General features: G+C 39.9%; 1 protein-coding gene across 6 annotated transcripts in view; it reads right to left on the minus strand.

The window, feature by feature from the left end:
- LOC109032760 (tubulin glycylase 3A) overlaps positions 1 to 24,762 on the minus strand; it is an 83,340-nt gene that overhangs the window by 23,065 nt on the left and 35,513 nt on the right. For 3 of the 6 annotated variants that reach the window (XM_072302993.1, XM_019045042.2, XM_019045041.2), the window contains 6 exons: positions 16,532 to 16,649; positions 4,259 to 4,485; positions 3,571 to 3,783; positions 2,223 to 2,414; positions 1,525 to 1,738; positions 375 to 465 (listed from right to left, as the gene is read on the minus strand). In XM_072302993.1, coding sequence (XP_072159094.1) covers positions 375 to 465; positions 1,525 to 1,738; positions 2,223 to 2,414; positions 3,571 to 3,783; positions 4,259 to 4,485; positions 16,532 to 16,649 — 1,055 coding nt within the window. Of the gene's footprint in view, positions 1 to 374; positions 466 to 1,524; positions 1,739 to 2,222; positions 2,415 to 3,570; positions 3,784 to 4,258; positions 4,486 to 9,767; positions 9,933 to 16,027; positions 16,147 to 16,531; positions 16,650 to 24,762 lie in introns of those variants that run through there. The other 3 variants (XM_072302996.1, XM_072302995.1, XM_072302994.1) reach the window with 3 other exon arrangements.

Raw genomic sequence — 24,762 nt, forward strand, 5'->3', positions numbered from 1 at the left:
TAATGGATTTGAATGATTAAAAAAGTTTGAAGGAGGAGAAAAATTTACAATAAATAAAGGTTGTTAAATTTCAAAATCAGTCCAACTTTATTTTAAGTCCAAGACTGATAACACCTCAGATCTTACGAATTCATGAATATGTTTCGTATAATTCATATCAACAGAGATATTTAAGCAATAAGCGCTGCTAAATAATTATCACACATTGCTGGAAGACACTTATATGATACATATTCTAACATTCTTTGCTTTATCTTAGGCAATAAGCTATTCTGATACGTTTTCTTGCGGTTATAGTTTCCATCAGCAGAATGCGAGAAAAAACACCGAGAGATTAAAAATTAGAGAAATAAATGATAAGATGAAGCACTTACTTGTACATCCAAATGGTCAATGGATAAATATTTGTTACAAGAAACCACTGCCGAATATCAAATTTTGTGTTGTAAATTAAAAGTGGCTTTTCTGAAAGAAAGGAAGAAAATTAAGAGTCAAATAAAATAAAGTGCTTTAATGCTACATGATGAAGCAAAACTCACACAATGAAACAATTGTTTCGTCAATACTGGATATTAATCAGAGAGTACATAGAGTCGTAATGCAAATGGGAGAGCTGGCGCCATGCTTTGGTCGACGATCGAGTTCCGCATTGCTTTTGGTGCAATGCAAGAAGTATTCAAGTAGTCTTGTAGGCGCTAACATGCGTGTGACGCCGACCGGACCGCACCATTGGGCGCAACGCATGTAGTATTCCTGCAGCCTTGCAGGCGCTGATATGAGTTCGACGCCGATCGCACCGTGTTTGGCGCGATCATTCGAATTTGCGTTAGGATAATCGCGGCATCGAACAATGGGTTCTAAAAGGCCCATATCGCCGTATGAGCACTCCAAAGTTGCCTCGTTTCTCCCGAGAAATTATTTTCTCTAAGAAAAGTTAGGAAAGTTCTGTATGCTCGCTTTTTTATATTGAATTTATCATTAAACAAAGTACAAAAAGCACTCGGGCACTCATTGCCGCGGACAGTCAAATCACCAGCGGATCGGGAAAAAAAGCGCCCGGAAATAATGAAAAATCGCTCATCTCCCGACGGGACGAACGGGATAATCGATCTTTCAAAGAGAACAAGCGGCGCGGGACCCGCCGCGCGATCCCTCTATTTTTCGGCCATCGGGGGACCGGGAGGTCAAATCGGTACCACCCGCGCCCGTATCGGCCTGCCGGTCCCCGCTGAAATTTGACCCGAAGGATCGGGATTACGGAATTATACAGGGTTATTCAAAAGTCACGCACCACTGGCCATAACTTTAGTTCTAATTATGATATCAACTAGCGGAAGGCTTTGCAATATGACTTCCTCCTATCGAGGGGGAAACTTTTTTAAAGTACTTTCCAGTTTTTGATCCCCAAGGGGGGGGGGGGCACTCAAAAATTTCAAATGGCTACCCTTCTAGTGACCAGTGGTGCGTGACTTTTGAATAATCCTGTATAATGTGATGATAGGAATACATATTTCAAATACAAACCTATATATTTTTGAACAACATATCGGGGATCTTTAGAATTGATGTTACTAATTCTGGCAAGTATGTCCTCCAATTTTGGCGTGACTTGAATGCCTCGTCCTCGGGATTTGGCGGCAGGTTTCACGATCCAAATATTGTGGACACCGTCCAGGTGCCATTGCGGCCAGAAAGGCTGAATGGATTCAACCGTGTGTTTACTACAAGTGTAAATTGCCTGCACATGAAAACAAAGAATTATACGTTATCAATTAACACGCCCTTCAAATGTATCTCTTATTTGTATGCTTGTGTGTATTTTGGTAACGTTGCATGGTGTCAACGATTATGGTGTCAACAAACCCAAAATCTGATCATGGAGTCAACGATTGTTAACGTCTTGCTCAGGCAGTAAAACGCAAAAATGGGTCCTGAGCAATGTGTCAACGATCATGGTGTCAACAAACAGAAAAATATCTTCCTTATGAGTACAATTAGAAAATTTAGTGTACAGGAGAGGTTTAGGTCACGTATAGTTAGATTAGGTTTTTACTAAAGGAAATCTGGCAACGTCTAAAAGCTCATGAGGCGTTCTTCCTCAGTACAGCAGTATTAAAAACCCAAGTGGCGCCATTCTAGGGTCCAGTATTAGGGTCGTTTTGTCCGTGTTTCGTGGAAACTTTACGTCACAGTTTTTTAGACGACGACTGAAAAATACTCACATTGATTTGATTGACAGTTGCTGAAACAAAAGGCACGTTGTCATGAACGAGAAGGTAGTACCAAGTGAGGAATTGGTCCCATTGGTGGTCCCAAACTTTGGCATGATCCCGCTGGTCTATGTCCTCATGTTGTCGCACACAAATCAGCTCCGCGCATCGTCGTGCAGCGAACTCCACCGCGCACAATGGTACCTTGGCACATACAATTATCATCAATTATAGATGGAGTCGTCACAAATGGACTATTAAAGAGGACACGTCATCGTGACACATAAAAGAAAGTTTTTTTTTTATGAAACGGGAAAGATTCGAGTAATGCAGGGTCGCATGAAACGTAAGAGAGAAATGAAACATTGGAAATTTCAGTGAAATATTTCATGAAATTCCACGAGGCTGGGAAATATTTCATATTTTTCAGGAGCTAGGGTAGGTATGCAACCCGCACTCAAAGACACAAAAATAGAAGAAAGTCACAATTTTTACATTTTGCGAAACATGAAACGGATCCAATATTTTTCGATATCTTTCATAAATTTCTGAAATTTCATGCAATATTTCACGTGAAATTTCAAAATTTTATTTTTCATGGAGTTTTGCCACCCTGGATTAACGTCATGCCAGTTTGTCTTCAATTTCAGTGCATAGGCAACACGAGCTCCTACATGGTTGAACAGTGGTATCGTTGTGAAATGGCATGGTCACTTAAAGGACACTCAAAACATAAATTGGAAGACGTCACGTTAACGCCGTATCAGTTTTCCATCAATTTTGTGGATAGGCAATGCATTCTCCTGCGTGGTTGAATAGTGTTTTTATGTGATTCATGTTTTCATCGGCACTAGCCGAAAGCAATGGTGGTTTCGAGCCGCACAGGGGTTTCGGGAGGTAGAGCACCGTTTCTAAAGCGAAAAACCATACTTGCATTGAAGTTTTTGATGAGGCTTGTCCTTCAGAAGCAGCACTTCAAAAGTTTAACAGAGAAAGCCACGTAGCATCGAATAAGAGAGGAAAACTTGAGCGCTAAGTGTTGTTACTGAAATTGACCCATCTTAAAAAACAACGAACTCACTAAACAACTTCTTAGTTCAAGTCTCGCCGAAATGAAAGAAAATGTGTCACAACGTTGAAAGGCCTAGTGACTCTTCATAGCTCCTAGTGTCACCTCCTGGCGGTAGAGCCCGAATATTTTCCAGCGTTGTCGAGTTAAAGCAAAATCCCAGTTTTTTGGGGTCCCTCCTCGTAGATCGCAAATTCCTGACACATGCATGAGATCCATTCAGACGCTTTCTACATATGTAGATTCTTCATAGGGGTCTAGTAGGAATACATATGTAGATTGGCCACTTACTTTGCCTTCATCGGTGAAGAAGTCAGGCCTTTCGTCGTCGATGGACTGAACGACGAAACGGAGGAGGCTGTGGCAGGCCGTGAGTCGGAAATCGTGGATGAAAGCGTTCAGCTCATCCGTGCTCGTGATGTTGTAGCACCGCGGGAAGAGGATATTCGCCACGCCACTCTCGCAGAACCATTGGATTTGCTGCAGGTTATCACACAATCCAACCTACCAAAACATAGTATGTCAACATTCATAACTTGCAAACAGAGACTCTACTCTTTCTGCGAAGATATGTTTATTCATTTTTTTCTCAGATCTATTAACCCCAGTTTGACAGATTTGGTCTTATCGGCCCTTACATGGGTAAGTTGTTGGGATTGCTTCAAATTCCTAACATATTTGAGATATGGATACTTAAGACATAGGAAGAAGAAAAGAAGGGAGGAGAGCAAGAGAAGGAAGCAGAAAAATATGAAGAGTAAGAAGAAGGGGAATAGAGAAAGGACTAAGACGAAGAAGGAGAAGGAATAAACGGGAAAAGATACATTCTCAAGCTATTCCTCCCTTTTCTTCATATATCTGAATAGTGAAACCAATGGCATGTATGTTGTTTCTAAAATGGGCCAGAGATAGTGGTTCCTTATTGCAAAATGTAATCCACTTAAGGTGAGGTATGTATGAAGAACGGGTTTGGATTTACCTTCGTTGTGAAGTATGCTCGTGGGAAGCGGCTGACGATGGTGGACTTATCGAGCTGCTTCCAGTCGATGATGTGGTTGTGCATGGTCCATAGTAAGTCCACCGAGGCGTCCCTGAGAAGCCGAGTGACCAGCAATGCCTCCCTCTGCTCCGGGGTTAGGTTCGGATGCAGGGATCCGCCCGGTGAACACGAGCTCCCACTTGACCCACTTCCGCTCCCTGTTTTGCCTGCATCATTCACAACAACATCATCTCAGTCCTCGTGTTCAACATTAATCCGGTGATTTCTTCTGTCAATATTTGGATCGCATTTAACAAAAAGGAGTCAGCGTGATTACAGCGTTTTCAAAACCGTACAAATTCGTTTTTTCTTTTAAAAATAATAAATATATGTACAGTGTTAAAATTTACACAGTTATTTCTTTTTGAAATTATCGATTTTTTGGTGGGATGTAAAGATTATTTGCTATTTTGGGAAATTTTTTAGATAGGTAATTGTGAAAAAACAACATTTTAACAACACTGTATTTGCGCTGGTTCCTTTTTGCTAAATGCTGTCCATTTGTACATCGGGGTACATCAGGGTGCATTGGGGTACATCGGGGCACATCGGGGTACATCGAGGTACATCGGGGTACATTGAGGTACATCGCTGTACATCGGACTACATCGGGGTATATAATAAAGACGAAAAGTTGCGAAAGGTGAGCGAATGATTCTGCATCGTTTAAGACCGATTTTCGAGCGTGATTGGAAAAAATGGGAGTGCTGCCTTTTAGATGCCCCAAAATACCGCCAACCACTCTGGAAGAGAGGGAAATTCAGGGGTCAGAAACGAGAACAATGAGATGAGCAAAGACAGGCGTTGATTCTCCATCGTTCAAGACCAATTTGAGCTTAATCGGACAAAGTAGGGGTGCTACAGCCAATGACCCCTCTGGGTTTTCAAGAGAATTTTTTTTTTTTTTGGACAGGCGATGCATCGAACGAAAGAACAAACATGAATGTGGTTTAGTAATTTTAACTTCCGCCGCCGCCCCGCGCTGACCGCACTGTGTTTGGCGCAATGCGTGAAGTATTCCTACAGTCTTACATGCGCTATGCGTTTTGGGCCGACCGCTGCTGCACGCACTGTGTTTGACGCAATGCGTGAAGTATCCATGCAGTCTTGTAGGCACTATGCGTTTCACGCTGTCCGCTGCTGACCGCAGCGACCGCATTGTTTTTGGCGCGATGCGTGAGGTATTCATGCAGTCTTGTAGGCGCTATTATTTGTTACATGCCGACCGCCGCGCCGAGGGTTTCTCCTTTTCATCTCACGTTCTCGTCATCATTGCTCTCTGCGCCGCGCCCTTCCAGGCCAAATTCCGTGTTCGGTTTCTGTCCCAGTCTTAACTCGACTAATTAAAGGGGCTGTCTATTGTATCACAGAAGGACGACAAAGTTAGAGATATACTCTTAGGAAATAAGAGAATTTTTCACCTTTTCTCGTTCGTAATTTTTTTTTTCTGAATCCGATTTTTCTTTATAGCTACGTTTAAAAAATTGCAAAATTTGCCGCTCCCTAAATTTGTCGCCATGGGCCGCGGCCCATGTGGCCACCTCCTTAATCCGGCCCTGGTTTGAAATGTTTGAAATGGAGTCGCTGACTTCAAGGGCATGTTCTAGGACGGTCAAAATCTCATAGATTCCAAAAATTATACTAAACTATTATTCATGTTGGAATATGAGGAAAAAGGAGACAAATTACGATCTGCTTACGAACTGGTTTATTCGTCGCCCATCGCTGGGGCGGTTATCAACGCAACTGACAAAAACGATATTGAGGATTGAAGATTCACAAACAGGAAAAGTTACATAATCATTGAGGTCGATGCACGATATAGATTTAGATAAGTCAACATGCCTCCCTGATTTTTAGGAACTGAAAAATCAGATAATTATTTCATTACAAAATATATCAAGTACATCCTACATTAATCGATAATATTTATATACTACTTATATCTACACTACCCTCCCTGGCGCCAGGTTTATACCTACACATATAATATTACAGATCTGCAACATAAATAATAATTGGGGAAGTGGATTCTGAACCATATAAAAAAAAAATTGCTCAAATCACGAATAAGTAAATAGAAAAGAGAAAATATACTTTTATTTTGACTTGCAAATTTTCCAACAAATGAGTGAGACACTGGCCAGGTGCCTCCCTGATTTGAGGAATTCAACATAATGACAACTTTTCTCTCAATTTTTCAAATTGAAATTTGCCCAGTGGTTTAGTCAAAATGTCCGCCGGGTTTTCCTTACCACTTATTTTCTTGATTTCGATTTCCTTTTTATTTACATAGTCTGTGACAAAATGAAATCGGATATCGATATGTTTTGATCGTTTCGTAAACCGTCCAATTAATGCTATGTCTTTTGCGCCCTTGTTGTCTTCCATAATTTGGACTGGGATCGGAAAAGCAATGTTTAATTCTTTTAAAAGACCCATAAGGGGTAAAACCTCTGTAACTGTTTCAGACAGGGCATAAAATTCAGCATGCGTGCTGGCTAATGAGACTACTTTTTGTTTGGTTGACTTCCATAAAATAGGCGTTTCATTAATGCATAAGAGTGAACCGGTTGTTGATTTTCGATCAATGATATCTGACCCATGGTCGGAGTCCGAAAAGGCTGAAAATACAATTCCTTTCGGATTATATTTATATGTGAGGCTTAAATGACGAGTATCATACACGTAACGTAAGACACGTAACGCATATTTGAAATGAGTCTCTGAACAACAATTTTGAAAGCGGGACAAGTAATTTACACAAAATGAGATATCTGGACGTGAGCCATTTGCAATATATAAGAGAGTTCCGATGATATTTCTGTAGTTTAAAGAAAAATTTGGTAATTCAGAAGGAATCACTTTTAGATTTTCCTCCATAGGAGTCCTGACCGGCTTACTATCTATGACATTAAATTTAATGGCAGACTTTTCAATGAAATTTCTCTGATTAATTGGAAGAGTTTTATTCCGCTTGTTCCTGAAAATTTGTAATCCTAGATAGATTTCGGGCTCTCCTAAATCAGTCATATCAAAATTATCCATCAGTAATTTCTTAACATTTTGGACACTTGTTAAATTTTCACTTAAAATTAACACGTCATCAACAAAGAACAGTACAAGCACCTTGGATTTATTTACCTTTAAATAATAAAGACAGCAGTCGTAATTTGACCTTATGAAAGCATTATTAGTCATAAAAGTGTTAACATGGTCGTACCAGTCTCGTGGCGATTCTCTGAGCCCATATAATGCCTTTTCTAGTTTTAATATTACATTTTGGTTTATTTCTGAACCCTTAGGGGGTTTAATGTATACATTTGATTTTACTTGACTATTCAGAAATGCGGATTTGAAATCTAGCTGATGAAGGTGCCAGTTAAATTGATTTGCTAAAGATAATAGTAGCTTAACAGTGCTCAATCTTGCAACTGGGGAATAAAGCTGCTCGTTATCATTGGAGCTTTGTTGAAATCCTCTCGCAACTAATCTCGCTTTGTAAGTTCCATCTGTTTTGATTCTGAATAGCCATTTCGTCTCAATAATATCAGTAATTTGAGACTGATTTTTCGCAATAGACCAAGTGTTGTTTTTCTTTAAATTTGTCAACTCCTCGTTAATTGCTACTTGCCATTTAAGTTTTTCGGGACTCGCAAGAGCTTGTTCAAAATTTTCAGGGATTATAACACTACACGTGTTAGCAAAAATGGGATCCTCAATTAATCTACGAGGAGCTGTAAGAGTCTGTCTATTTCTGAGGTTGGGAGGTTCAGGTGGATTAATTATTTGTTCCGGCGTGTGAAATTGTTCTTGCTGTAACATTTCATCATTATTGTGAATACTATCACCAACATTTATGAGAGGGTTTTCGGTATTAAAGGTTGCGTACTGGTCATTGAGTGTTAAATTTTCACTAGAGTGCTCGGTCTCTTTAATACATTTTTCAGGTTCTTCTATGAAGATTACGTTTCTAGAAACGATCACTTTGTTTGATTTAGAGATCTTTATAACATATCCCATATCAGCATATCCTATTAATTGACCTGATTCTGCTTTATTACATAGTTTGTTCTGACGTTTTTCATCTGGAATTCTTACAAAAACTTTGGTTCCAAAGGGCTTTAAATTTGAAAAATTTGGCCTTTTATTCATAAAAATTTCGTACGGTGTTTTACACAATTTCGTATTAGCTAATGCCCTGTTATGTAAATACACTGCTGTTTTAACACAATATGGCCAAAAGTAATTTGATAAATTGGCTTCTAACAAAAGACATCTTACTTTATCCATAATAGTCCTATTAAACCTCTCTGCCACACCGTTTAATTGATGACAATACGGTGGGCAAGGTTGTAAATAAATTCCCTTACTTTTTACAAAATTCGAGAAGTTTTTATTAATATATTCTGTTCCGTTATCACAGCGAAGAACTTTGATGAATTTACCGGTTATATTTTCTACAAAATTAGTATATTCTATGAAGGTATTTATTACTTGATCTTTGCTAGGGATACAAAATGAAACAGCAAATTTTGAGAAATCATCAATAAAGCTAACAATATACTTGCCATTACTTACACCTGCTGGTAATGGTCCTATTAAGTCAGAATGCACAATTTCCAGGATATCATTGGCTCTAGATCTTGAATCTCGGTACTTGAGATTATTCATTTTAGCTTTAATGCAAGTTTCACATCTCGTGAAGGTCTTCTGGAGTTTCGGGAGTCCATCGGCTAAATTTAAATTGCTCATTAAGTATAAATCATTAAAATTAATGTGACCTAAAATTTTATGCCATTTTTCGAAGCTTGATAGATTACTTATTGTTGATTTTTTTGCTATATTTGCATGTATTTCATTCGATAATACATATCCTTGTACTGTATATAACTCGTTTTCTTTGAATGCAATCATTAAAGTTTCATTACTTACTATTTTAGCGATATTTCCCTGAAAAATGATTTTATTGTTTCTGTTCGTAACCTGCGAGGCACTCAATAAATTAACTTGCATTTCTTTGACGTAGTATACGTTGCATAACTTATTTTTAATGATTTTGCCATTGACAGTTGTGTGAAACAAAATATTGCCGATTTTATTGGTTTCCAGTGGATGTCCATCTCCAACTCTTATTTTTGTAGGTGTTTCGAGATACGTGTATTCGGAGAATAGCGTATCATCGTTAATGATATGGTGTGAACAGCCACTGTCCAATAAGAATGACACATTAATCTTATCCGAAAATTGATTCGTTTGAAATCTGGCTGTGTGATTTTGAACTATAGGAGACATACACATGTAATAGTTTTGACTGCAATTTGGTTCTACATTATCAAAATTTTGAATTAGAGGATTTGAGTGCTTGTTCCTAAAATGTTGATAATTACAATCCTGGTTAACATTTTGATTTTGCTGAAAAGGAAAATCTTCATTAGTGTACTCATACCTTTGTGCGTTTGTATTGTAGACATTTGGTCCTTGATTTTGATACCAGTCTCTTCTCCCTTGATTGCCGTTGCCTCTTGTGCGAAAATTTCCTCTCCATCTACTGCCTCTTCTGTTAGGCCTGCTTCCGTTTCGTCCTCTCCAGTTTGAATTTCCTCTCCAGTTTGAATTTCCTCTCCAGTTTGAATTTCCTCTCCAGTTTGAATTTTGCCAATTTGAATTTGCCTGGCCACTGTGTTGTTTGAAGGGTCCTGCTCTTCCCCTCTGATTGTTTCCTCGGATGTAGAAAGAATTTAGTTGATGAGTCACTTCATCAACACTTGAACATTGCTCGTTCCTCAGAAATGCAGCTTGGATTTTCGTTTTAACGTATTCAGTGTTACGATTATCCTCGTCCACTGAATCAAGAAGATCATTGATATAGAAGAGAGATTTTGGCAAAGCCAATAGTAAATACTGTAGTTTATCCTCTTCATTTATGGTTTCACCGGTATCACTTAAGTTGTTAATTAATTTTTCAAATTTATTGAAAAATTCCTCCGGTTTATCAGTTTCTTTGAGTTTAAGTTCAATTAACTTTTGTTTTGTTAATAATCTTCTAGATTGGCCTTTTGCTACAAAAGTATGTTCTAATTTCTCTAACATATCTTTGGGCTCCGTTAAATTCATAATATGCTCCAACTGATGATTATCAATGGCTGATACAATGATATTCTTAGCTTTAATTTTCATGCTGGCCCAGTTTTGATCCGTTATTCCATCCGGTTTTTCATCACGTACAATACATTGGTTGCAGTTGTTCATTTCCAGTAAAAGTGTGATGCGAAATTTCCATTTTGAAAAATTCTTCCCACTAAATACGGGCACTTTTATTTTTGTGCCGTTATTGGCCATATTACGTTAGTTAAAAAAAAGAAGTTCAAAATAAGCACATATTTCACAGTTTGTACATTTTCGCGTCACGCACTTATTTCGCGCTGTATGCATTTCCACGCTACGCACATATTACGCAGTTTTTAGATCTCCACGTGAAGCACTTCAACTTATTCAACTTTTTAAACCACGCTACGCTACCATGTTGGAATATGAGGAAAAAGGAGACAAATTACGATCTGCTTACGAACTGGTTTATTCGTCGCCCATCGCTGGGGCGGTTATCAACGCAACTGACAAAAACGATATTGAGGATTGAAGATTCACAAACAGGAAAAGTTACATAATCATTGAGGTCGATGCACGATATAGATTTAGATAAGTCAACAATTCAACGCAATAAAGAAACGTGTCCTAGACGCTGTGGGAGACATTCGCGTGAATAAAATGTTTACTGGCTACTGGCTTTACTCTAACTATAGAAATAGAGCCGTAAATCGGGGGAAAATAAAATGACCGATTTTTTCCTAACTTTCAACAGTGTTAGAAATAAGGATAAAAATAATTAATGAGAGTGAAGAAAAATCAAAAGGTCGTGAGTATACTTCGATATATCTGCTCCGCTCTCGTAACTCGGCCTTGTGCTCCATTTTTTTCTCAGTGCATGATGCAAACGCGTTAAAAAGTCATAAATTGTTTAATGGTACCCAAGTACTCCACTTGAAAGTTCTAAGGCCCGAGTAAAGTTTAAGACTAAAGTAATGCCGCCCGCTTTTGCATTCCTGACTCTCCTGCTCTCATGGTGAAACTGTTTTCGTGTGAAACGACTATTATATTTTACCGTCGCCTATCGTATTATCCTCGTAGTTAGTTCCTCGAAGGACAGAAGCACTGGCTATAAGGGCAACAGATGAACATCGCGATAAAATTGTCCATCACAGTTTATAATGACACCGATCATATTGTTAGTGAATTATATCATTTAGGGAAATCAGGCGATGGGCTTCGGGAGAGAATCAAATGCCCCCGGTCTCTTCCTATCGTTAAACATAGTGTGGCCGACACGGGTGTCCTAGACCCGTTACGCATAGATCATGTTCGACAGTGGTTCGGTGTATCGTCTGGTTCAAAAGAATAGAACATAACCTGACTAAAATTTTAGGAGTTAGGTTGGAAAAACTGAAATTGAGAAAATTCCTAGTAATTTCGATCTTTATAGCCCTTCTTGAACTCATAAGTATCAAAAATCTATCACAAAAAAAAAAAAAAAAAAAAAAAAAAAAAAAAAAAAAAAAACCCGCTACATCAGATTACTCAATTGACTCTTGAGGCTACGTTTACGTGTTGAACCAATCAATATCGATGCAATTTCACATGTTTGATGTATCGAATACAATCCATTAGAAATTGGTAGTCGAAGAAGGAGAGAAGACACGAGAAGAGGGAGAAAAAGTAAGAAAAAAGTAAAATAAGTTCCTTTTGCTCTTATCTTCTCCTCATTTCTCTTCATCTCCTCCTCCATGTTCCTCTTCATCTACCTTTGCTTCGCACACCATTCCCTCTCTCCGCGCCAGAAGTAATGAAAATAAAAGAAGAGGAAAAAATCAATTAACCGATGATGTTGGAGGATTTTCGCGATACACGAATTAAATGCAGGAGTCGCAAAGCAAGTGCGTGTTCCCGGTTCAAGTCATCTATAAGTCCTTATCTTTTAAACGATCTTAAGGAACTTGAGGACAGAGCGTGTCGGGCAAGTTTTGAGCTCACGTTATGACAAAATAACTCTCGAAGTTTTACGATGAAAATAATGCGACTGGCTTCCTTGATTCCTCTAGTTTCACTACTTTACTGCAGAATTTTGCTTCAATTTAAGTTATAGAGGTTGGAATTTTTGACGAATCTAAGGTTTGTTTTCAGCCCTAATTCTAAGATTGAATATTCCAAAATAAAAGGGACACTACGGCCTAAGTAATTGCATATGTAACATGCACAATCATTGAGTAAGAATAGCTGCATCCAGGCGCTGTCATGCACATGTCCTCGTGTTTATTGATGATGACAAGTAATGTTATCGCGAAAAAAAGGCACGACGCCTTCAGTATTTTGTATATGCAACACGGACATTCATTGAGCACGATTAGTTGCATTAAAAGGCTGACAAATCTTGACAAGGACTGATAAAATGGACCACTATACATATAAAGTGAGAAATCAATCATTCTGATACATGTTCCCTTACACAGGGTTATCCAAAAGTCACTGACCACCCCTGTAACTTTTTTCCAAATTGAGATAGAAGTTTGAAACTTTGGGAATGTTCCTCGGTCTAAAGTAGCAACTTTTTGGTCCCCCCAAGATTTTGGGGGGCGGCCCCCCTTAAGGGGGGCGGGGGCTAACTTTTTTTTTTCAAATGGCAACCCCCCCTTTGTGATACCTCATTCGAAAGATAATAAAAAAAGAAAATTTTTGGCGCAAACCGCAGGTCAATATGTTCATTTTTGACAAAATGGCGGCCGGTCAAAGTTCAAAATGGCGGAAATTTGGCATCTCCGTTGTTTATTGACGGATTGGTGTAAAACTCGGAATCCTAGGGTTTTTCGAGATAAGAAAAACGATTCTGGCATTGGTTTTCCAGAAAAGTCAGTCCTTTTCAAAATGGCGGCGGTCAAAATGGCGGCCTCGAGCGGGAAGTGGATATTTAGGCTGCATATCGTTGGATTTGCATGTAACTTGGTATCTGGGGGTATTTCGGCACTAGAAGAACGAATCTTCCATTGGATATCTAAAATTTTGACAAATTCCAAAATGGCGGCGGAAAAATGGCGGGAAATCAGTTTTACGGCTCTTCACCGATGGATTTGCATGAAATTCGATATCCTGGCGGTTTTTGGTTGGTTAAAAAGGAATCTTTCATTAGATTCTTGAAATATCAAATAATTTCATGCTAATCCATGGCCCACTGTAAACAAACAAGATGGTGACAAAGTTCTACAGAAGTCTAGACGTGATTTTGGATGTGATAGAAATGTTACATCCAACTTCTGGATTATCGAACTATGATGGGTATTTTTCCCGAAAATTAACCTTTGAGTGTGATCATCGGTCATTTCTCAGCCGATAATACGTGTTCCTCTGGGTTGGGTTTGTTTACATTGAGCCAACTTTGGAATTCCAAGATACCATAAAACTGATGAACCAATCAGCGACTCGCACATAGATGACATAATATACTCTCCTTTTACAAGTACTCTTGTCACATGCCCATGGCTCATGAGTACAGCCAGAGTACAGCTTTCAGTTGGCACATGGTTTCGTTTAACAGATGTAAAATCCAGCTTTTCCATTTCTCCAAAGGGAAACACGCCCACTTCAACATTGTTTCCTAGGCAGTTTTTTAGAGCACACCTATGCACGCTGTGTTTGTCGATTTCCTTTGACATTTTTGCAGTGGTGAATGCATAGCTGAAGTGCGCTCCAGCTAGAATTGTATTTAGCAAATGGGTGATTTTTATAGGAGGATTATAATTAAACAAGTCATAAGAAATGGAAACAAAATAATATGAACTATGCAAAACGATAATCCGGGTATCGGAACTTGGCTGTTTTGAAAACGCCTTCAAATGCGGCGTGATACCTCACGCATTCCGGAGAGTTCAAATAGTTGTATCATTGCGCCGTAAGAATGTGACGGAAGATTACAATCGAAATAGCCTTATACACGCTGGCTTTATCGGTTTCCTTTTACATTTTTGCATAGCTAAAATGCGCTCCAGCCAGAAGTGTATTCAGCAAATGAGTAGTTTTTATAGAATGATTGAAAAAAAAAAAAAAACAAATGGTATGAAATAAAATCAAAAGAATATGAACTATTCAAAACGATAATCCGGGTATCGAAACTCTACTGTTTTGAAAACGCCTTCAAATGCGGCGCGATACCTCACGCATTCCGGAGAGTTCAAATAGTTGTATCATTGCGCCTTAGAAATGCGACGGATGATTACAATTGAAATAGCCTTCATGCACGCTAGCCTTTTCGATTTCCGTTAACATTTTGGCAGAAATACGTCCAAGGGACTTGCCAAATCATTGGAAAACAAGATATTACCAGAGAACAAGAAATTCGGAACCTCAGGAACTCAAAATCATTCGTTAGGCTTTGGGCTTTCAACCATTTGGTTAGAGTTGGACACACTGTGCGTATTCTTAGTAACTGTGAACGATTGAGGAAATCAATATTTTATGAGGAACTGAAATAATCAGCTACCTAATTTAAGAATCTTTATTAGCTGATCCAAAATATTACGTCCATTTATAATTACGAGATAAAATTAACAATTGAATAGTGACATTAAAGAAAACGGAGATGGTAGTTTTAAATTTGGGACCTCGAGGAATCAAAAATTTTGGTGCGATTACGACGAATCGTCCTTAGTTTTACTCCAAAATAATATCCGTAGTAAGCGCAGACAATTTCGCGAAAAAATTCAAATGTTATACCCGCACTAATTAATAAACTCTACAAAGCAATACATGCGCGCTTTTGTGGAATTGGAACAGCCAAGAGCACAAGGTGTATTGTGAAATACAGCACATACAAAAAATGAACCATACGGTGAGGCATATTGTTCAAGAAAGTATGCTTGGATTGAAAACTGCGTATATTATTTCCCTATTACCTCGGAATTCTCTTGGAGAGGTAAAATTGCTGCCTAAAATTGACAGGTACAGCCTCAATAAATAGATTGAAAAAGTAAAAGAATTAAAAATGAATGTTTTTGTATATTTGCTCTGCTCTACACTTTTACGTCCTGTGTTTATTTCGATTAACGTAAATGCTGAAACTTTGGCTCTTTTGAACGATATTTTAACATTACGGTAGAGGGAAGTTTGAATTAAGGAAAACGCTGATTTCTCACTTAAAGTTAAAATTGATAATTTTGAATGTGTATTCTATTGTATGTGTAATTTTACTACGAAAACATACATCAAAATGTTTGATTTCTGACCCTGTATAGTGTCCATTCAAAATTTTTGCTTACTACTCGTAGTACACTTAAACCTACCAGTATCTGCCTTTAACCTAATTTCCGTCTCCTGTTCAATGGATAATATACTCGAAGTGCTGCATTTTTCTCGACGACTTACGAATAAAATGCTTTAGAATGGAAAGGAAATTTGTGTAAAATCCAATATTATTGTATAAGCAAGGTTTTCAATGGCATAATTGCTTTCTGTTGATTTATGTTGAAATTTACAGTATGTCATAAAACACAGAATTTTTAAGATGTTTACATTTAAATATAAGAGGAGCATTCGAACAGAAAGAAGGAGAGTTTGTAGATTTGATGAGTCATTTTCTCCTTCCTGCAAGCTTTCGGCCATACTTACAAAATTTCATGAACTATCAAAATTTGACTATCTGCCCAGACATTTGATAAAATGCCTGATTTGACCACCTGCCTGCGACACATATATTTGACTGGCTTTCTGCTCGATGTTCCATCGTCATTTTCCTAATAAAATAAAAATTGACAAAAATAAATGTATCTGTTGAGTGGTTCATTCCACGACTAAAATAATTAAATCAGTGAGAACGAAAAACACACAAACTCGAAAAACTGAAAATAATTAAGACACACCCTGACTTGCACAGTAGTTGAAGAAGTTAGTGCAAGAATAATATTTTTGGTGCCGAAAGACTTAAGGACACTTTAAAGGTCCAAGTTGGAACAGCTGTTCCAACTCCGAAGGTAAAGAATCTATGCGTTATATTCACTTACCTTTAGGAAAACTGACTCTCTTTAATGAAAATTGAAGAATTTTGAGTTACCGAGTTGGTGTGTTTCCGTTCTCACTGATTCAATTTGAAAAAAATAGTAAAAAAGCACTTACAGGACTCGGCAGGCTGAGGTCTGAGCTGACCATCACCGTACTTCTCGACCCAGCCGCGAAGTTTGAGCGACTCTCGGACGGAGGAGAAGGGTCCCAAGATAGTGAAGGTCTTGTGCCACTGGAAACAAACAACAGCCGAATGAGCGAGGACTTAGAGCGACTTAGCGCCCGGCCGAGAGCGGCGCCCGGCGGCGGCGGAGACAATTAGGCTTTTAACTGGCTTTAATATCGATCAAACATTCGCCAAAGAACGCACTGCCGCATCGATTTGCATTCCACCGGGCTCAGCTGCCCGTGCAACAGGTCGCAAAACGACGCCGCCTGCCGTTTCGCGGGTCTCCACCCCCGTTCCCCACCCCTCGCGAGCATCATCCCTTATCTTGTTCATCTTCCGCCTCCTCACGCAATACCATCGTCGGAGGCACCCGGTAACCCTGCGTTTCCACCTCCGCTCTCTTTTTGCGCATAATATTTTATTTAGACTGCAGTTATCAATCATACAGTACATAGAGCAAAGAGTACATAGAGTCGTAATGTAAATGGGAGAACTGGCGCCATGAACTGGCCGAGAACTGGCTCGACGAGTTCCGAGCCCGGTGTGCGCCGACTTCGGGTCACTTTTTCGATACATGTTCGATCCAAAATGGCGGTGTGGAATACGTGGTGATTCCTATCTTCTTTGTTTACATCGGATGGCCGGGTACCCGTGTATCGCAAACAATCGATCATGTATCGAAAAAGTGACCCGGAGTCTCGGAATTCGGGACCTGGAAAATGCTTAAAAGTGGCGCCAGCTCTCTCACTTGCATTACGAATCTATGTACTCTATGTGTAAATGGGAGAGCTGGCGCCATGTTCCGGTCGACGAGTTCCGAGCCCGTTGTGCGCCGAGCTTCGGTCATTTTTTCGATACATGTTCGATCCAAAATGGCAGTACGGAATATATAGTAATTCCTACCTTCTTTGTTTACGTTGGATGGCCGGGTCCCCGTGAATCGAAAACAATCGACTATGTATCGAAAAAGTGACCCGGCGTGACATAGGAGTCGCAAAATTTGGGACCTGGAAAATGCTTGAAAGTGGCGCCAGCTCTCCATAACGACCTTACCTCTTTCATTACGACTCTATGTACTTTATGTTATCAATTAAAAACTAAAATGTCTGGCTCAGTTCAGGAACAACGTATATGCACCATTAGTTTTCATAGCCTCCCAAGTCCTGAAAACGAGGCGTCTTGCCTTTTATTTTAGAAGTGGTAGAAACCTGGTAGCAAATCGACTCTCCATTTCAAGTTCTGATTTGAGTCGTCAGAGCGCTTCACTGATACCATTGAATAACTTATGGACGAGCTTTAATGTTTTATTTTACACTGCAAACGGGGATATTTAATTTCTTTGCGATTTTTGACGTTGTGGAAAGTAAAAATGCGAGAAGTTAAAGTGGCTTAAGGACTGAAGCACTAAAAAAATTGTTAAATATTCGAGTCTTAGGTGGCTAAGCACATGAATGTTTTCATGGATGAGCTAGAAATATTACTGTCTACGATTGCAAAGTGCAGTCCATTTGTCAACGCAATACGAGAGTCAGGCGGAATGGTCCCATTTTAAATGTCCCATGCAAGAAATGCCCAATAAAAAATGCCGTAATTACGATGTACTGAAAAAAGTTACGTCTACGTAGCCATACTGTCCGTCCCGGGCTCAGACACCGAAAGCTTTCGGGTTCGGTGGCCGGAGCAACGGGTGCTTCACCCGAATTTCCCGGTCTCTGACAATGAGTATGTAACGAACGGTAAGTCTATATAGCCATACGTACGGTTTTCAAGGCGGAAGTTTTTTTTTGTAGTTTGATGTTGAAAGTTGGATCACAAAACTTGAAGATACGTTCTCCTAATCCGTGCCCCTATTAATCCTATTTAAAGCTCTAAAATGCACAATTTCTGTTTACTTCCCGAATATCTTGCCAAAGCAAATCATACAAAAATACAAAAACACAGAGAAACGAATGCCAAGAACATCCCCTGAACAAAATACCTGCATCCGTTACCTATGCACTTATACTGAAGCCACTTTTAAGTGGACGATATCAATAATTTATGTTTGGTTCAGTCAAAGTATGCAGCGGAATAACTGCAGATCTTGCGAATAGCTTAGTCTCTGTGCTCCCCAAAAGCTTTGATATACTTACCCGCGAAGACTGAATTGGGACTTTAAGTGAACGATATCTAGAAAAAAAAAAAAAAAAAAAAAAAAAAAAAAAAAAAAAAAAAAATTGAGAGAGCTCTGAAACTTTCCCTGTGCCAGATGGGTTGGTTGGGCACGCTAAGTGATTGTAGTAGATATCTCGCGCCAAAGCGCCTTCAATTTTGTAGACGCAATACGGACATCCATCAAGCACGAATATTTGTATATCTGCGCCGTCAGCAACGCACGTCCTATCCTTCGCTCTATTCCCATGTTGTTTTGGCTCCGTTTGTCTGTTTTTTTAAGGTTGTGCTTCAAAGGCTACGTGAGCAAGACGTACCTAGGCCTTGTTTTTAAACTATTCTCTCGAATTTGAGCGACACCTTATTGGCAGAAGCGGAACAATGCGAGTTCACGCCTCGCGCCATGGCCCATGACGCCTTCAATTTTGCGAACGCAATATGGACATCCATCAAGCACGAATAGATGTATCTCTGCGCCGCACGGTGGATCGAGTCAATGGTAGAGGTCGGTCATGGGCCAAAAAAAAAAAGTCGGATTTTAAATATTTTTTCTTGGTTTTCTAGTAGTTAAGCTTCCAAAATGAATGTATCCACGATTCTAGGATCTTTGAACCCTTTCGCTTTGACATGCGGGTTGCCTAAAGCTCACATTGCAGGTGGTATCAAATTTGCCGTCTAATTCTCAAGGTTTTATTTCGCTTTTGCATGAGTTCTGTGGCAGATAAATCAAAATTTCAATTAAACATGCTTATTCTCCTCCCTTTAAGGAACATTTTGGTATATCATTAATGTGCATTGGCATATTTTTAGGAGGACCAAAACCACCTCCAAAGCTTGCTTTTAAAAAACGCCCAAAAAAGTATTAAAATAGCTCGATAAAAAAATGTCCACAAGTGTCCGCAAAATCCTTTGTTGGGTTGCCTCCTGTACACTATCAGGAATGATATTATGTAATAATTAGCCGCTAATATCCGCTAATCTGCGAAAACGGTCCATTTGAATGATAGGAAGTCGCGCCTGCTGGGAATCCGATCTTGCTCTATTGTCATCAATAAAATCGTGCATCACACGATATCCTTCAATCTCGATAATTTTTCTACTGATTACTGATTTTGGCTTACTTGTTGATATTTTTGGACGATACATTAGCCTTCTGTTAGTCTTTGAAGCTGATTCGATCAGCGTTATACTGTGCGATAAAGTTTAAGGTGTATGTTTTGCGCATTGTATATTTCACACGCCCCGTTTCTTGCAAAATGTCTGCAACATACCTAGAACTCTTTCATGAGCTCCATACAAATAAAATTTCAACTTTTTTTCCCCCCTTGGAGGATGTCAATACTTTCTCTACCCTAGGGTAGCGAGAAAGTGAAAATTGGTTGTGGGTTGAAAAAGAAGAAATACAAGAAATTTCTTCAAGAGACAATAGTCCTTCTCAGAGGTTCTTCAAGGGATCAGAACTTGCATGAAAAACAATTGTCCTCCTATTTTAATATTTATTCAATAAATATGTTTCAAACTTCACTCCAAACATCGAGGAACAAAACGAAATAATGGAAGATGACATAATTTTTTTTCCCTGCACATTCAATTTTTTTTTATGTGGTGATAAGTACCTATAATAATATTCTAGGATGACTCGATAAAAAGAAGCTACAGTATATACATCTCTTTTTTATTTCTTCAATATATTGATCTTTTTTTTGAAATATGAATATTTGTTGAATAACTGAAAGAGTAGAGAGTTCATAAAAATGAAAACATCTATTGACTGGCTGGAGGAAAAGAGAAGAAAAATGAACATTATCAGAATGTTCCGTATATGTGCCAGTATGCAATTGCGAGAAAACAATTAACATGAACAAAAAACGATGTTAGCAGAAATCGAAAGAAATATGGCAACCTTCGTGGTGAGGGGGCTGTAAAGCCGCCCTTCCTCACTCCTCAAGTAATGTTCTTGAGTCAAGTTCTGTAAAATTATTATTTATGTAAGATGCTTACGGTCCCATTCGCCGAAAGTAACGTGAAACAAGCTGCTGGTTCCAACACTACTGTGTTGGAGAGCTCGCCTTTGGGAAACTATTAACAACTATTAATGATTTTTTCTGAAATTGTATATGTATTAAATGAATCTTTACCCAATTATCAGAGGTTACATGCCGATGCAAAATGTTATGACGTAATTTCATATGACAAATTTTTCACATTACAATGAAACCATATGATTTAATTTTAATTTTTTTTTTAAATCAAGTCGCCAACTTGAATAAAGGTTATACTTTGTTAAGCTGGCAGTCTGAAATTCTCAATTTTTATCGGCACAGAGTTCAAAGAAACTATAATTGAGCACGGTTCGGAGGAACGTTTCTACCATAATTCTTACACAATACTTATGGTATACACTAAGAGTTGAAAAGGAATTCACTTGAATTTTAGCGTGGAGCTCGAAAGACCACTTCAAGCCTTTGTATGCGAGTGGCTCAATGGAGCACATCTCGCCTTTGTAGGTATGCGGTGGCTCAATGGAGCACCTCGCGCACTATAAATAGCACGGAGCTCAAAAGAGCACTTCATGCATCTGTATTTTAAGGTTAAAACGAACTCTAAAGAAACTCAATGCGAGGCTCAAACGAACTCTTAAGCATTCTTAATGCGAGGCTCAAACGAACTCCCAAGCATTCTTAATGCGAGGGGCTCAAACGAATCCTAAAGCATTCTTAATATGAGGTTTAAACAAACTCTGAAAGGATCCCAATGCGAGTCTCAACCGAGCTCTCAAGCAAACCTTCTATGGTACCAATAAGGATTATCCATTAATTATGCGCAAATCTCAATCTTAGTCTTAGTACCTTAAAATTAATTGAACAAATTATTAAATCACGTCGAGGTCACCATGTTTTTTATTTTAAGAAATAATAACAATTGCAAGTACAACTGCACACAAAAACTGCATTGAAAAGATTTTTTTTTTTTTTTTTTATTGAGTGAAATAACAACAGTCTGCAGACACAGTATTTGGTTGAAGTTGGATAAAAAGCCTCACGGGAACGATCATTGGCTAAAAAGAACGAGTGGGGAGAAACTCAGCATTCTGAGATCTCCAGCAGAGTACGCTAGCGGTAAGTCATAACTGACGGCCAAGAGGATGATAACATACAATTAGGTTATTTGCTATAAAACCATAGAAACATGCTATGATATGCTCGGCCACTGGAAAGTGCTGCTCTCTAGTGTAGCAAACGAGGAACAATTAATCCTCAGTTGAATGAGGGAACGGAAATGTTCGACGGAGGAAAACTGTAACCCGCGAAAATTCAACTTTTAGACCTTGAAATCAATGGGATTTTGGCCGTTCCTCCGACGGCAACAAGAACCATCCATTTGTCGCCACGGACACTACCAATGCTAAAAGAAATCGATCGCAAAGAGCTCTCCCGAGTGGGCGAGCTCAAAAACAGCTATTAAGGATCCCAATTTCAATAGTCATGAAAAAGTGTGTCAAACTCGTATTAAAACTCGTTATTCGGCTGAAAAATGATCAAAAATGGAATCTACGACGAAAAATACATTAGATGAGTGTAATTTGCTCTATTCTAAGGGTGGGAAATCTCCGTAATCAGAGAAAATAAGACGCGTGATGCGCGATGACCGACCCCTCCCATTGACTCGATCCACCGTGCGCCGTCAGCAACGCACGTCCTTTCCTTCGCTCTGTTCCCATGTTGTTTTGGCTCCGTTTGTCTGTTTTTTAAGGTTGTGCTTCAAAGGCTACGTGAGCAAGACGTACCTAGGCCTTGTTTTCAAACTATTCTCTCGAATTTGAGCGACACCTTATTGGCAGAAGCGGAACAATGCGAGTTCACGCCTCGCGCCATGGCCCACGACGCCTTCAATTTTGCGAACGCAATATGGACATCCATCAAGCACGAATAGATGTATCTCTGCGCCGTCAGCAACGCACGTCCTTTCCTTCGCTCTGTTCCCATGTTGTTTTGGCTCCGTTTGTCTGTTTTTTAAGGTTGTGCTTCAAAGGCTACGTGAGCAAGACGTACCTAGGCCTTGTTTTCAAACTATTCTCTCGAATTTGAGCGACACCTTATTGGCAGAAGCGGAACAATGCGAGTTCACGCCTCGCGCCATGGCCCACGACGCCTTCAATTTTGCGAACGCAATATGGACATCCATCAAGCACGAATAGATGTATCTCTGCGCCGTCAGCAACGCACGTCCTTTCCTTCGCTCTGTTCCCATGTTGTTTTGGCTCCGTTTGTCTGTTTTTTAAGGTTGTGCTTCAAAGGCTACGTGAGCAAGACGTACCTAGGCCTTGTTTTCAAACTATTCTCTCGAATTTGAGCGACACCTTATTGGCAGAAGCGGAACAATGCGAGTTCACGCCTCGCGCCATGGCCCACGACGCCTTCAATTTTGCGAACGCAATATGGACATCCATCAAGCACGAATAGATGTATCTCTGCGCCGTCAGCAACGCACGTCCTTTCCTTCGCTCTGTTCCCATGTTGTTTTGGCTCCGTTTGTCTGTTTTTTAAGGTTGTGCTTCAAAGGCTACGTGAGCAAGACGTACCTAGGCCTTGTTTTCAAACTATTCTCTCGAATTTGAGCGACACCTTATTGGCAGAAGCGGAACAATGCGAGTTCACGCCTCGCGCCATGGCCCACGACGCCTTCAATTTTGCGAACGCAATATGGACATCCATCAAGCACGAATAGATGTATCTCTGCGCCGTCAGCAACGCACGTCCTTTCCTTCGCTCTGTTCCCATGTTGTTTTGGCTCCGTTTGTCTGTTTTTTAAGGTTGTGCTTCAAAGGCTACGTGAGCAAGACGTACCTAGGCCTTGTTTTCAAACTATTCTCTCGAATTTGAGCGACACCTTATTGGCAGAAGCGGAACAATGCGAGTTCACGCCTCGCGCCATGGCCCACGACGCCTTCAATTTTGCGAACGCAATATGGACATCCATCAAGCACGAATATTTGTATATCTGCGCCATCAGCAACGCACGTCCTATCCTTCGCTCTGTTCCCATGTTGTTTTGGCTCCGTTTGTCTGTTTTTTTAAGGTTGTGCTTCAAAGGCTACGTGAGCAAGACGTACCTAGGCCTTGTTTTCAAACTATTCTCTCGAATTTGAGCGACACCTTATTGGCAGAAGCGGAACAATGCGAGTTCACGCCTCGCGCCATGGCCCACGACGCCTTCAATTTTGCGAACGCAATATGGACATCCATCAAGCACGAATAGATGTATCTCTGCGCCGTCAGCAACGCACGTCCTTTCCTTCGCTCTGTTCCCATGTTGTTTTGGCTCCGTTTGTCTGTTTTTTAAGGTTGTGCTTCAAAGGCTACGTGAGCAAGACGTACCTAGGCCTTGTTTTCAAACTATTCTCTCGAATTTGAGCGACACCTTATTGGCAGAAGCGGAACAATGCGAGTTCACGCCTCGCGCCATGGCCCACGACGCCTTCAATTTTGCGAACGCAATATGGACATCCATCAAGCACGAATAGATGTATCTCTGCGCCGTCAGCAACGCACGTCCTTTCCTTCGCTCTGTTCCCATGTTGTTTTGGCTCCGTTTGTCTGTTTTTTAAGGTTGTGCTTCAAAGGCTACGTGAGCAAGACGTACCTAGGCCTTGTTTTCAAACTATTCTCTCGAATTTGAGCGACACCTTATTGGCAGAAGCGGAACAATGCGAGTTCACGCCTCGCGCCATGGCCCACGACGCCTTCAATTTTGCGAACGCAATATGGACATCCATCAAGCACGAATAGATGTATCTCTGCGCCGTCAGCAACGCACGTCCTTTCCTTCGCTCTGTTCCCATGTTGTTTTGGCTCCGTTTGTCTGTTTTTTAAGGTTGTGCTTCAAAGGCTACGTGAGCAAGACGTACCTAGGCCTTGTTTTCAAACTATTCTCTCGAATTTGAGCGACACCTTATTGGCAGAAGCGGAACAATGCGAGTTCACGCCTCGCGCCATGGCCCACGACGCCTTCAATTTTGCGAACG

The sequence above is a fragment of the Bemisia tabaci genome, chromosome 7 (assembly GCF_918797505.1).
Source record: "Bemisia tabaci chromosome 7, PGI_BMITA_v3".
NCBI classification, from domain to species: domain Eukaryota; kingdom Metazoa; phylum Arthropoda; class Insecta; order Hemiptera; family Aleyrodidae; genus Bemisia; species Bemisia tabaci.